Here is a 14,205-nt window from a genome sequence, read left to right on the forward strand (position 1 = left end):
GACTGGTGATTCAGCAAACTTCAGTTGATCCGTATAGTGGCATGTACTGTGTACACAGACCATGTAACCATTTGCATTGTACTGCAATACAATCTTTAAGAGTTGCGTAAACAGCAGTCTCTGTGACAAAATACTTATGATACTTCCTGGATGAAATAATATGTAAAAAAGAAAGAAAGGAAGAAAGAAAGAAAAGAAAGGCAACCACTCACCTTAAGCTGACTGATGTGTGGTGCATAGAAACACCCAACAGAATACTGTATTTGCCCTGGCTTTTGAGCTCTTGCACTTTCTCTAGCAAGAGCAAGAGCTCGAAAGCTAGTGCAAATACTGTATTCTGTTGAGTAATTTTGTGCACCACACATGAGTCAGCCATAGGTGAGTGGTTTCTGTTATAACCTTTAATCACCAATAATTGTGTGGATATTCAAACTTAGAAACAATAGCTGGTTACATGATAACAACTCAGTCTCTCTCATTCGACTGCCGTGCCGTGACATGTGGCCGGCGCCGTTCGTAGCTAGGTGGCGCTCCCGCGCTCAGCCGAGTTGCGGAGCGCCTCTATCGCCGTTTGCGCGTACTGTCGTGGCGGCACTGTTAAATGTCGTGGCACTGTCACAGCAGTTTCATCCAGGAATTTCCATTGTTGTAATGATACTTCGTTACGCACACATTACTCATGAGTGAAGCCTACTTTATGCATGCAGTTTATTTTTATTTTTATTTTTTATTTTATTTTATCAGTTGTAAAACTCTCACTTGTTTGCTTCTATATCTCACTGGCAGAGATTTAGCATGTACTTTGGCTCTGGAAGGGTTGTTAATCATCTTCTAGGAACTGTACTTCTGCCATCGGGCTTAAGTGTATCAGTTTACTGTCATTTTCTACATACAACACTCATGAAACTGCTGCACACATCAGACTGACAGATTAAAACTGTATGTTGATCTGAGGCTCAAACCTATTTTTCAACTAATCTTGTTCAGTTTTAGGTGTTTGTGCAGTGTGTGGTGTGTGTGAAACACTCTGTGACAGAAGAGAGATGTGGTTGGTATAAATGTGTTGCATAGTGAAATATGTTGATGACTGGTTGATGAACAACAAAGGAAGCATGTTAAGACCACCTTAGTGACACACTGTCCAAATTAATGAGTGTCATTACCTATGCTACATCGCTAATCATTTCATTATGAATGTGATACCAGATCACAATCTTACTTATTTGCTTAAATGCCTAAGAAGAATAACTGAATGACTTACGGTTTGTTGTTACTGTAACACAAGAAGTTGCCAAAGTAGCTCTATTTTTAAAAGGTCACTTTCATCTACAGTGCTCCGCAGATATTCCGACTGCTTATTTCCATATGCTCTGAGATCACATCATGATCTTTCTATCACATAGTATTGTGCCAAATATCTGAGACTATTTCGTACATATTAACTCCGTTTATGTTCTGTTGTTGCTTCTTGATATTATCACAGAACTGAACTCTAAACGTGATTTAGTCATTTCATGCCATAGTTTTTGTTTTCTTTTGCTATGTCATCCTTATAACGACAGAAATGGTTCTAGTAAGTAAGATTGTTCATGTACTTGTGCAGTAATTTTATGTTAACATTGTCTCTTTCTTTTCCAGGTGATTGGCTGGGTAAATTTTTAGCCCTTTCAAGTCTTCTACCATTTGGAATCATATCTGGTTTTGTTGCTCTCATTCTCTTCAGGAGAGATTTGCACACGGTAAGATTTTTGTTATAGATTTAGTTGTGACCAACAAAATGTTTAAAATATGCAAAAATAAGATACTGGAACTGCAAAAATTAAAGTTGAGTCTGAGTAGTGAAATAATGCTCCAAAGTTGTTCCGCCAAGAAAAAGAATCAGATGTGATGTGGGTCTCTTACATTCTGCTATGGCAAAGATCCAAACTGTTGTAGCTAGTAAATAATATTATGTAAAGGGTAGATTGTTACTCATCATAAAGATGACACATTGGGTTCCAGACAGATACAACAAAAAGACTATTACATGAGGAGCTTTTGACCAAAGCCTTCTTCAGAAAAGAAAACACACACACACACACACGCACAAGCGCGCGTGCGCGCTCGCGCGATCACTATCTCTAGCCACTCTGTCCAGATTGCAGCTGTTGCATTGAACAAAAGCAGCAGTCTGGAGGAGGCTGGAGAGTGGGGAGTGATAGCAGGATACAGATGAGGGTGGAGAAGAGCACTGTCAGGTGTAGTGTGCAAGGACTAGGTGGCAGCGGGACAAGATTGCCAGGTATAGCATCAGGAGGCTGCGGGAGAGCGAGGGAGGGGAGATGGGTAGCAGAAAAGGAAAGGACCAGGTAAGGGGAAAAGACTGGTGTGTGTGTGTTGACAGAGTGCAGAGCACAGTGAGGGTGAGTGGATGTGATGTGGGAGGAGGTGATAGAACAGATGGGGATGAAACTGTTAGGTCAAGGGTGTGGGAACAGAATGTTACAATATATTGAGGCCAGGCTAATTTCGGGTGCAGAAAATGTGTTGTAAGTATAACTTCCATCTGCGCAGTTCAGAAAAGATGACGGTGGAGGGGAGGATCCTGATGGCATGGGTTGTGAAGCAGCCACTGAAATCAAGCATATTATGTTCACCTGTGTGTGTATGTGGGAGGGGGGGGGGGGGGGGTCCACTGGGGGCGAACCGCACAATAATCCTGGGTTCAGTGTGGGGCGGCGGTGAGGTGGATGGGCGGCTGTGGCCCATTGTAGGGTTGTGAACCACTGAGGGTTACGGTGGGACGAAGCCTCTCCATCGCTTCTAGGTCCTCGGTTTAATACACAATACACAAGATAGGTCCAGGTTTTGAGTACTGGTTTTGCATACAGTTGTAGTCTGCCAGTATCTTTAATTGCAGTATATTCTGCTGCAAAGTGGTAACACCTTTAAAATGCTTGTGAAGTCATTATTAAGGGAAGTATAATTGGGCTCAAAAGATGAAGCCAGATGGGATGGTCAAGAAATTAAAAATGCACTGCAAAAATAAAGTAAAGAGTGAGTTGTAAGTGACACGACCAAGCCAAATGGAGAGAAAACTGAGGAAAAAAGGAACAGGAAAGGACTAGATGATGAGAATAAGACACTGGTTAGGCTATGGCTCAGGTGTTCGCAATCTAATAATTAAACCCAAGTGGCCTTATTATAGTCTAGCAGTTGCTGTTACCGTCAACTATCTTATGATTTTGTTTCATTGTGCAATAGCAACTAGAACATTTTTATACCTGCGGTGTGTGGTGGTTGTTGGTAAAAAAGGAGTATTTAAATGAATCATTTATTTTGTTTTTGCCATCTTGTCAAACATGAACCAGCAGAAATTGGAGGGTTTTTGACATATGATGTCTTTATCAGCAATTTTAATCATCCAAAATATTAAACCATAGTGTAGTTGTTGCCCACATGTTGTTCAGTGTTCTTCTGCACATACATGACCTGAAAAACAGTTACGATTTTTCTGGTATGTTGCTCCTCAATCATCATCGTGAAAGTAACTGTAACATTGATTATATTTATGGTGCTTTTAAATTTTCATTATTTATGCCTGGTAGAGTTGACTTTGCAATGTACAAAACTCAAAACACATGTTCAGTTTCCTTTGCCTATATCAGTAGAAGGAAGACATGCAAGTTAGCCATTTTTGTTGTTTGCAAATATATTGTTTTAAGGTGAATCTTGTATATGATACTGAAGCTGGCACAGTGCAAACCAACAATCTGTCGTTGACCTCCTCTCTATCTGATGCCTCCGTCTTAATCTTTGTTTCCCATCATCGTCATGTCAAGTGTCTCACTGTCATACTGGGACTGGAATAAAGTACCCTTACTTTCTAATTTTCCCTAATCTATAAGCCTTTCCTTTGTGAGGAATGAACTAACAATTTCAGATGCTGGGATATTTCTTATACTTCAATATGTGCATCTGAGCAGCACTCAGAAGTTCTCCTCCTAAAGGTAATTATTGTCCTACCATTGCCCCTTTGCAATTTTGTAGTTTTCTCCAGTGAATTTATCTTTTGATGTAAGTAAGAAAACACACCATTATTTCATAGAATTCATCCTTCCATTAAATTCCATATTAACATGAATATTAGTGTACCCTGATATCTACTGTCTACAAAAACAGTAGGTGGACAATGATGCTATTTTCAGGTTCAGTAAGGGGAATGTTTTCTCAGCTAGAATAGGACATTGTTTGGAAGAGTGTCATAATAATTAATTTTTGTGTTATGACAAACATTCCATTAAACTCTTCTTTCAGAAATGTTCAATGTCCATGGAATTTTGTACTCGTGAAAAGAATACGTGTGTCAGAGTACCATTGCAGAGGTTTTGTCTCTCACATTTACCCAGTGTGGTGCAAATGATGATAGCTGTTAAACATAACAACTTCAGTATTTCGTGAAGATAAGCATAGTGCCTGTATGATTATTCCAGATTGAGATTTTCACTCTGCAGCAGAGTGTGCGCTGATATGAAACTTCCTGGCAGATTAAAACTGTGTGCCCGACCGAGACTCGAACTCGGGACCTTTGCCTTTCGCGTGCAAGCACTTGCCCGCGAAAGGCAAAGGTCCAGAGTTCGAGTCTCGGTCGGGCACACAGTTTTAATCTGCCAGGAAGTTTCATATCAGTGCACACTCCTATGCAGAGTGAAAATCTCATTCTGGAAACATCCCCCAGGCTGTGGCGAAGCCATGTCTCTGCAATATCCTTTCTTTCAGGAGTGCTAGTTCTGCAGGTTCGCAGGAGAGCTTCTGTAAAGTTTGGAAGGTAGGAGACGAGGTACTGGCAGAAATAAAGCTGTGAGTACCGGGCGTGAGTCGTGCTTCGGTAGCTGAGATGGTAGAGCACTTGCCCGCGAAAGGCAAAGGTCCTGAGTTCGAGTCTCGGTCGGGCACACAGTTTTAATCTGCCAGGAAGTTTTGTATGATTATTGCTATTTAGCACAATATACCAGTAAACCCCAGATTCCTTAAAGGATCAAACTCCCATGTATAGAACAGTTTCAAACTTCTGTTTGCTTTACAAATAAGTTAGTGTGTCATGTTACAGAGAGAACTTTTATAAAAGGCTAGAAATGATGTGTAAAGTTTGTTGTAAGTTGATAAGTGTTCTCATTCTCAAATATTGGGAGAATATAGCATAGGTACCGGCATGCAGTGAGTTCTGTTGCCTCAAGGCATACACACAGCTTCTAACTGTAATACTTGTCTTACTGCATTAAATCGTTAATGTAAGATTATACACCTTAATGAACTGATTATGACAGCAATTTTTAAATTTGCTCATCAATTTTATGAAATGCTGAAAATCATCTCCCCCCCCCCCCCCCCCCCTCCCCTCCAGGAAGCCTCTGCATCTGGAACTGGATGCTGTGAACTGGATTAGTTGTTTAATAGTATAAATTAGAGAGTTTTCTTTCTTTCATTTTCCTTCTTTTGTGGAAAAGAGCAAACATAATGTTAATTATGATCTGAATATCAAATAAGCTTTGCTAGTAGTTTCTACTGTGCAGTTGTGTCAGGCAGATTAAGAAAATAACTAGAAATGGTAGAAACTAAAAAAAAAAAAATTGATTAGCCAAGTGGCAGAGAACTCAAATACTAACAAAAAAAGAACCCATGATTCTTTTGTATGGAAAACGGGGGGAAATGTTTTGGTAGCAAGACTTTTTAGGATGAAGCAGGAAAGTAATCCATGACCCTCAGCTAGTTGTGACACATTAAGACAGCAAAGAAAGATTGCATACTGATTTTTGGCTCGTGTTTCCTCGGGCTGCCTTACCCAGCAGTCTTTTGAAATTTGACAGAGTAACAAGGGAAAAAAATATATTAGTGCCCCTTTCAGTGAATTTTTCTTTTATCTGGCAGAGAGTAACTGTTCAGTTTATTCTTATTAGCAACAGAACCTCCTGCGAACATTTGTAAATTTGTGTGTCAGAAGATGAACTACTGTTAAATTACACACCTTTACAGTTGCACTAGCAAACTTTTTCAAAATAATTTTGGTAATCATTTGTGTTTTCTGTTTGTAGATAACATTCTTCTTTGGCACTACACTGAATGAACTCCTGAACCTCATCTTAAAGCACACATTTTGTGAAGCTAGACCTATGCAGAGGAATGCACTTTATACGGAATATGGAATGCCGTCGTCACATTCACAGTTTATGTGGTTCTTTGCTACTTACATAGTATACTTCGTGTGTATAAGGTGAGCCTGATATGTGAATATTCCTTATTAATAGGCATGCTTCCAGCTTGTAATTTGCATCACAATTGTGAATTTTTTGTTGATGATGTAGATATAATTAATATGATTTATTTTCTGCAACTGTAAGGTGTAATTTTCAAATGATGACTGATTATAAAGCTTTCTGTTGATATTGTCTCAGTCGATGATTTGTGTTTGTGCTTAGTATTTTAAACTTGCTTAGGAAGGGATATTTAGCAAGTTATAGAAAGAAAATGAGCAGTAGATCAGACTTATGAGATATTACATTTTCACAGTCAGTGGCTAAAAGACTTCATTCCTTTAGTACTCTTATTGATTTATTTCAGACGGTATTGTGTAAAGTGAATGAAAGATTTGAAGCCATAATTGCATTTGTGATTGCCAGCCGGAGTGGCTGTGCGGTTCTAGGTGCTACAGTCTGGAGCCGAGCGACCGCTACGGTCGCAGGTTCGAATCCTGCCTCGGGCATGGATGTGTGTGATGTCCTTAGGTTAATTAGGTTTAATTAGTTCTAAGTTCTAGGCGACTGATGACCTCAGAAGTTAAGTTGCATAGTGCTCAGAGCCATTTTTGCATTTGTGATTATCTGGTGACTGCACTTTTCAAATATCAGCACATTATGCAGGGTACTGTTGCCACATTGTAATGATTTCTTCTTCAGTTTACTATTATTATTATTATTATTATTATTATATAAAGTCTGAAGTGTGCAATTCCTCCCCAAAAGAAAGATGCGTGTGTGCAAGTGTGCACGCACGCACGCACGCGCACACACACACACACACACACACACACACACACACACACCCTTCTGTATGGCTCTTTGTCTTGGCTTACTACAATGTAGTCAGCCAAGCAGATATTCGCCTGCTGACCACAGTTACACAGGGAGGTAACTACATGCGATTGGACACACTGTCACATCAGACATCGGAAGAGCAAACTCTGGGAAGCTTCTATGACAGCTCATGTTTTGATCCAGTATTACTCTGCTCTGTCACACTGTATGCCACAAAAAAAAGTCATGATTGGTTGATTGAATGTGATGTGAGGCATCTAGACCTTGTAATGTAAGTAAAAAGTGAAAATATTTCTGGAACAGTAGGTGAATAGAAGTCTGCAAGATAGCAAAGCTCATAAGCACCTCATGTTTTCAAACAAATTTGGGAATAAGCTCACTGTCATCAAAATGGGTCGTGCAGTTGCTGCCAGCTGATCAAAAGAAGTCTTAACCATTTCTCAGTGATGGATTGGACATGCCCAAGTAGCATACTAGTGAATATTTGTGTTAACTGCTCTATGCTTGCTGAAATGTGGATACATTAATCCCAGTACCAGATCAAGGAACTATCAAAATTGTGACTTGCACATTACATATCCATTCCATATGCTACAAATATCATGGCAGTAATTTTGAGGATTCACATGTAAACACATTTATTGATTTCGGGGATTCTGGATAAGTGGCGAGTGACATTTGTCAGGTGGTGGGTAAAAATGTGTTGAACTGTGGTATGAATTACTGTATCATCCAACACTCTTATTTCTGTGTTCGTATGTGAAGGAAGTGCTTGACAGAAGAAAATTTATATTGAATAGAAGGGCGACTGAAAAAACTTCTCTTGCAAAGAAGCTAAAAAAATTTTGGCACGCACAGAGTTAAAATGAGATAAATTGCATTTTGGCAATAAAAATTTCCTTTTACTTTGAAAGTACTGTTTTTAAAATAACTGTGTTCTGTTTAGCAGTGAAAAACCACAAACGGTCGATGCTTATGAATAACACTGTAGAAAGACATTGTCTGAAAACTTAACATTATTTTTAATCTGGGTACGTGCCAATTGACAAGCAACGCGTCAGTAATGCAATTAATGGCAACCTTTACTCTTTTCATCATTTGTGTTCCACCCATGACTGACTGTCCACTATTTTTGTAGTATCAAATTTTTCTACCAAGCAGTGCTGGATGAATCCATTAACATTATTTCCTGTTCACAAGTATGTTTATGTTGAAGTTTATAATTTCTTTAGCTTATATTTTTATGTAGAATTTTCTTGACTAATGTTGAATTAAATGTGTCACACAGATTACACCATATGAATAATAGTACTCTACTGGAAAATATGTGGAAGACAGCAATAATTATTTCTAGTCTGTTTCTGGCAGCTCTCGTTACAGTCAGCAGGTATGTATTAAAACTACTTCTTTAGATTTGTATGAATTGTGGAAGTTCCCTTTACATTTTAATGATTCTCACCACTAAGCACTAACTTGGCTTTTTGTTGCTGGCGTGCCCATTAAATAAAAGCATTGAATTTTAATACTTAATGGCAATAATTCTTACCTCATTGTTTAATGTGATTTGTTTTTGCTGTCTTTCCATTTGTACATGTTTGATTAAAGTTATCACTAGTCATTTCAGATATTTAAAAATGCTTTAATGTAGCCCTATGCCAAGAAGTAAATTCCTGAAGTTTTCAAACATTGATTATTGTGGACTAAATACTGATAATTTACTGAAATATATCTTTAGAACATACACAGACATTTTACTGTTTATCTTCACAAGATAAACAAATTCCTCGGCATTGTCTTACAGCTAATATAGGAGCTATAGAAGTAACTGGTCACAGTTCAACCCTTCAATTACTGTTGAGTCTGAGAGGCCCATCTGTGATTTTTATTATCCCCTCTGTTATTTCCTTTACATTTTATTTTAATGAAATTTTAGGACTGCCTAATTTGACTTCTTAGTCATAATTCTGGAAAATAATTATAAAAAAATTATGGACAACCAAAATGTTTCCATTTGATAGTGTCACTGCAACATATTAGCAACCCAGCACGACTCTGATTTCAGGTCTATAGACACCAACATGTAGGCAAGGGACTAGTGTGACAGTCGTGTCTTTCTGATGTGCATGCAGTAAATGCGGACGTGTGAACTATGGCAATATTATTACTAAATGTGTCCAAACTGGACCCATGTGCTGCTGTTCTGTTCTTGGTTGCCGAAAGGCGAAAACCAGAAGACATCCATCGGGGAATGAATAATGTATATGGGGCAGCAATAAGGGTGAGACATCTGGGAAAACGGTGTCAAGGGGTTACTGCTTGATGATAACACACACCCCTATATTGCAAATATTGTAACATAGAAGTTGGGTACCCTGTACCACTAATAGTTCTTTCCTTTCTTGTTTCACTTACAAATAGAGCGAGGGAAAAGTGATTTAATGCTTACAAATGAGCCCAATTTTTTGTATCTTATCTTCATAGTCCTTATGCGAAATGTATGTAGAAGGCGGTAGAATTGAGCAGCAAAACGAGGTGTTTTATCAGATGGGTATCTTCAATCTGATGTGCCAGTGGTGGTGATTCTGCCTGATTTGCATACCAATTTTGGACTCTATGGGCTTTGAACAGAAACAGTGTGTAAACTCTTTGGAGACCAGCTTAGGAAACTGGTCATTTGCACAGTTGTTTAAAGCATTACTGGCACATATGTAATTGATGTATCTTCAAGAGTAATACATTCTAAAAAAAGGACTAAGCTTCAAAATTTTATTTTCAGTATTAGCTTTAGTTCTGTGATAGATTACAAATTTTAAAATGATAATGACCAGAAGTATAATTATACTCCCAAGAAAAAAGGGCAAGGTGAGTTGTTGAGCAATTGTTTCCTCCTGAGCTCCCAAAATTTCTTGCTTACCCAACAGACTAGCTATATTTGTAGCAGAAATACCTTAGATTGCGAAACTCATCGAGTGTATGTATGAATTAGTCAGTGAGATCATATTAGCGCAGCCATTCACAATGGCAGCTGTTATGTTCACTGACGTTAGTTTGGAAATAATTCTAGAAATTAACAGAGGGCAGCACAAGGACTTCTGTACATTGTTTTTGCACAAAATGAGTCCAGTTTTTTAGCGATAGGTAGCTAATGTGTCGAGAAAATCAGCCTGAGCTGTACGTGGGAGAAATCTTTCTGACACAAAGTTGGGAACTAAGAAAAGGAGAAGATTTGTATATTGTACAGAGAAGAAAGATAGAAGAAGTTAAATTATGTTTTACAAGTGCACCAAAACTGAATGCTAAGAACATTCTGGTATTGTCTGTGGATTCTGCACAAATTTTCAATAAGAATTAGATTACAAAAAGACTTGGTGTAGAATGAGAATAAACTGTATAGCCTTGAAAAGCCACCAGTCAAAGTATAAAACAATGTTTTTTAATATTTAAAATTTAAATATATAACATTATTTTAAAGCTGTGTCAATTGATGTCAGTTTGAGCAACATGGGCCTGAGAGGCCTGACTGGTAGGAAACATTATACAGATTTTCTGGTAAGCAGAGGGTTAAAGGCAAATAAAATACAGATGCATAAAATTACTGAGACAGTGATTGAAAGTAATAAAGCAATCATCTGTGTTAGAATCCACATTGGGATAAAGGGATAATTGTTGGTGGCATTTGTGTTGGTTGATTTCCCTCTGTTCGATAGCACTGATTGATTTTTTCATAGAATGGATGTGTACAACAAATGAAATGCTTACAGAGGAATTATGTATCATTCCTCATACAGCAGGTATGACATGACATAAGAATTTTGCATGGGATTATTCATTCTTATTGTCAAATAGAGATGCGTGATAATGTTAATGTATGGTGATAAGGAAGACACACAAGAATGCTGGATTTTGACTAGAGATGTGTTAAATCCTATAGATGCAGAACTACCTCTACAGAATGAGACATTTTCATCTTGGGAAATGACATTTTTGTTAGCCATTATCAGTTGTAACATTGCAGGCACTCAATCAACTTCACATTGAGCATAGTAATTGGCTGTAAACTCATCCATGAAGGGGACTGTTGCACTGAGAATTCGTTTTCATAATCTATTAAATCTGGCTAATGACATTTTGCTTAAGAATCATGCCGTATTACATACAAGTGTTAGGTGCACTAAGAATGACATCACCGGTCCTCATTACACTTATTTCAACTCGTCATTGTCCACCAGTTAGAGACCACTGAAAGTAAGAATGTTATCTTGTGTGTCTCAACTTATGTCGCCAGCTGTACCAGCTGAGAACCAACATCCTTGATTGTAAAAATAAGTAATAATAATTACAATTTATGAATGATCAGTAATCACAACATAGATAACGTCTTGTTTGGCGAGTGTTTCCATTAATTGAAAATACATGTATTCTTGTACACTTACTGTTAGTTGCAGAACACTAGTGAAACAGATTAGTCTGTTGTGCAAAATCTAAAGCAAAAGTATTAATAAACTAAAAACCTGCCTTGATTGCGAAAAAAGCCCCGAGGCGGGTTTTTAGTTTTTTAATATATTAACCAACCATTGCTGATGCGCTGCGATGTTGAAGGTTCTTAAAGCAAAAGTATTTTTCTTTCCAGAGTATACCTGCAGTACCATACATGGAAACAGGTGCTAAGTGGTGCTTTAGTTGGTTTCTTGTTTGGATCTCTCTGGTTTGCACTCACATACTTGATATTCACGCCTATGTTTCCACTTGTTGCTTCATGGTGAGTTTTTGAAAATTGTTCATTACATCATAAGTTATCTGTAAATTGTGGTTAATATTTTTTGTTTCTTATTTCCACATTTTTAGGAGAATATCGGAATTTTTGCTTCTGCGAGACACAACACTGATACCAAACGTACTTTGGTTTGAATACAAAAACAGCAGGCAGGAGGCAAGGGCAAGGAGCAGGAAGCTGGTATCCATGAAGTCACAATGACAGCTGCTAGGCATAGGAGGCGGCGGCTTGCACCATGGTGGCTTACTAAGTAGCCTCATTCACTTCTATTGGTTACGGAAAAGATAATGTGGACGGTGCAAGTAAGTATGTGTTACAAAGGTCATTCTCCTGGACACAAGATACTTCAATATGCTGTCGTTATATTACAGACATGGATGAAATTGATAGACAGAGCAGATCATCATGAACAGTGCAGCCTGAAGCAGCAGCTCCATAGCTTTTATAAGTAATAATATTAATTTATTGCATTAAAATAGACTGTATTTGTGATTGTTGACAGATGCCAGTCATCAGTAATAACATTATTTTAGAACTAATATCTGCCCTTTACATGTAAGATGGTGTCTTTAATGTGTCTTGCCCACAGTGTGTTTACCACAAATTTACCAGAGATTTTTACGAAGTATAAGGTTTATTCAACCTGTATTGAACTAACTGCATTTTTTGTTGTAACACTCTTACAAGTGACAATGTACAAAACTTTACACAAGTATGTTCCTTTAGCCATGTTGCAGTATAAATTATTGTTGGCCATAACTTTTTCTGTGATGATTTTTACTGTGCATTGGTGCATTGAGTTTTTAATATTGTCCTTTTTTTTCTTTTAAATTGGAGTGATGTATTACAAGTTTTGAATGGTACATATTTTTATACGTGAGCAGTGGGACAATATAACCATCTGTAGCATTGTCAAAAAAATGTACAAAGTAATGAATAGTGTGTCTAATTTCAAATTCAGAACACTTCCATGTAATAAAAATGTGATCATGGCAGCTTTTATGAATGACTGAATTTTTGTAGTTTATTTTTGTGTTTAAATTTTCCTTTTTTTTAGTGAACAACATGATTATATTTACCGTGCAGTGAAACCAAGATTTGTAGACTCCATGTTTATGTTTTCCCATAAAGTTACATTCTCTATCTCCAAATAGTTTACATTCAGGTTTAATTTTTTGTGTTTAGTATACATTAGCTTCAATTTTTAATAATTTTTTCTATGTGAACGATGACTTTTTTACTAAACTACAGTGATTTTTTTTGTAGATATACTCAAAAAATAATCAGATGAGCATTTACTCAGAAATTTTACATGAATGTGCCATCTGTAAAGTTATGAAATTATCTGTAAGAAAATTAAAAGACAATTTTAAAATTATGTGTAAATTTACAACAAATGCTCAGTTTGAACACTTGCATTTATCCATTGTTTCAATTAATTACTGATATTTGCAGAAATTAGTGTGTTGTTATACTTAAGTACTTAATTATTATTGGATATTTATTGTAAGTGCTTGATGAAGTTTTTTGACAGTCTGTACGAAACTTATATTTTTGTACATTCATCACCTCTGTGACTGATGAACCACACTTACTACCATAACATACAGCACTAGATATGAATTGTAATTAAAATTAGTTCCACCTTTTTTTCAGTATGTTCAATACTCAGATTCCGACAATGGCTAACAGTGACAATGTGACTCTTCTACTAATATGCATTTGTACATTATGATGAAATTGTTTTCTTTATATTTATATACTCTTTTATGTAATTGTCATATGTAAACCAAAGCTATTTTGTTATGTAAAGGCGGTAGGTGTAATCTTTATTTGTTCGTTATGTGTTTGCTGGTAACATAATTCCTAAATGAACTGTCTGTTAATCATTTCTTGGGTGCAAAAAATTGAAACCTGTGGCACAAAAACATTTCTTTCTTTAGCTCAGCTTGCCAACAATTGATAAATATTCCTCATTTTGGGATGGTATGATGTTGTAATGCACATCAAATTTTTAGCTTAAGAGTTGAAATGTGAAGACATTGTTTTCCCAGAATCAGTTTTACTGTGTACATATTAAATCACATAAATATAGTGGTGTGAGTTGATGGGATAAGTGAGTGCTTGTCAAGCCGTAAATCCAAAGCTCCAAAGTTCAATCTGTGGCCAGCCTTACTATTTTTCCTCAAAAATAATCATTGTGTAAAACGTAATATGGATAGATAAAAGATCTACTCACCAAGCAGCAGCAGCAGCAGCAGCAGCAGAATAAAATACACACAATAGGTATGGAAATGCTTGTTGCTATTCTTGATCCTCGTCGTCATATAAATCATTTAGTGTCTTTTGTGGTATCTGTTT

General features: G+C 37.1%; 1 protein-coding gene across 1 annotated transcript in view; it reads left to right on the plus strand.

Annotated features, from left to right (window-relative positions):
• Positions 1 to 13,719, plus strand: part of LOC126191585 (dolichyldiphosphatase 1-like) — a 61,190-nt gene extending 47,471 nt beyond the window's left edge. Inside the window, exons 2-6 of the mRNA XM_049932521.1 lie at positions 1,639 to 1,739; positions 6,072 to 6,250; positions 8,359 to 8,457; positions 11,701 to 11,829; positions 11,916 to 13,719. Of these exons, the coding sequence (XP_049788478.1) occupies positions 1,639 to 1,739; positions 6,072 to 6,250; positions 8,359 to 8,457; positions 11,701 to 11,829; positions 11,916 to 12,045 (638 nt within the window). The 3' untranslated portion in view covers positions 12,046 to 13,719. The remainder of the gene's footprint in view (positions 1 to 1,638; positions 1,740 to 6,071; positions 6,251 to 8,358; positions 8,458 to 11,700; positions 11,830 to 11,915) is intronic.
• The last annotated feature ends 486 nt before the right edge of the window (positions 13,720 to 14,205 follow it).

Source organism: Schistocerca cancellata, chromosome 6, assembly GCF_023864275.1.
Source record: "Schistocerca cancellata isolate TAMUIC-IGC-003103 chromosome 6, iqSchCanc2.1, whole genome shotgun sequence".
Taxonomy (NCBI): Eukaryota; Metazoa; Arthropoda; class Insecta; order Orthoptera; family Acrididae; genus Schistocerca; species Schistocerca cancellata.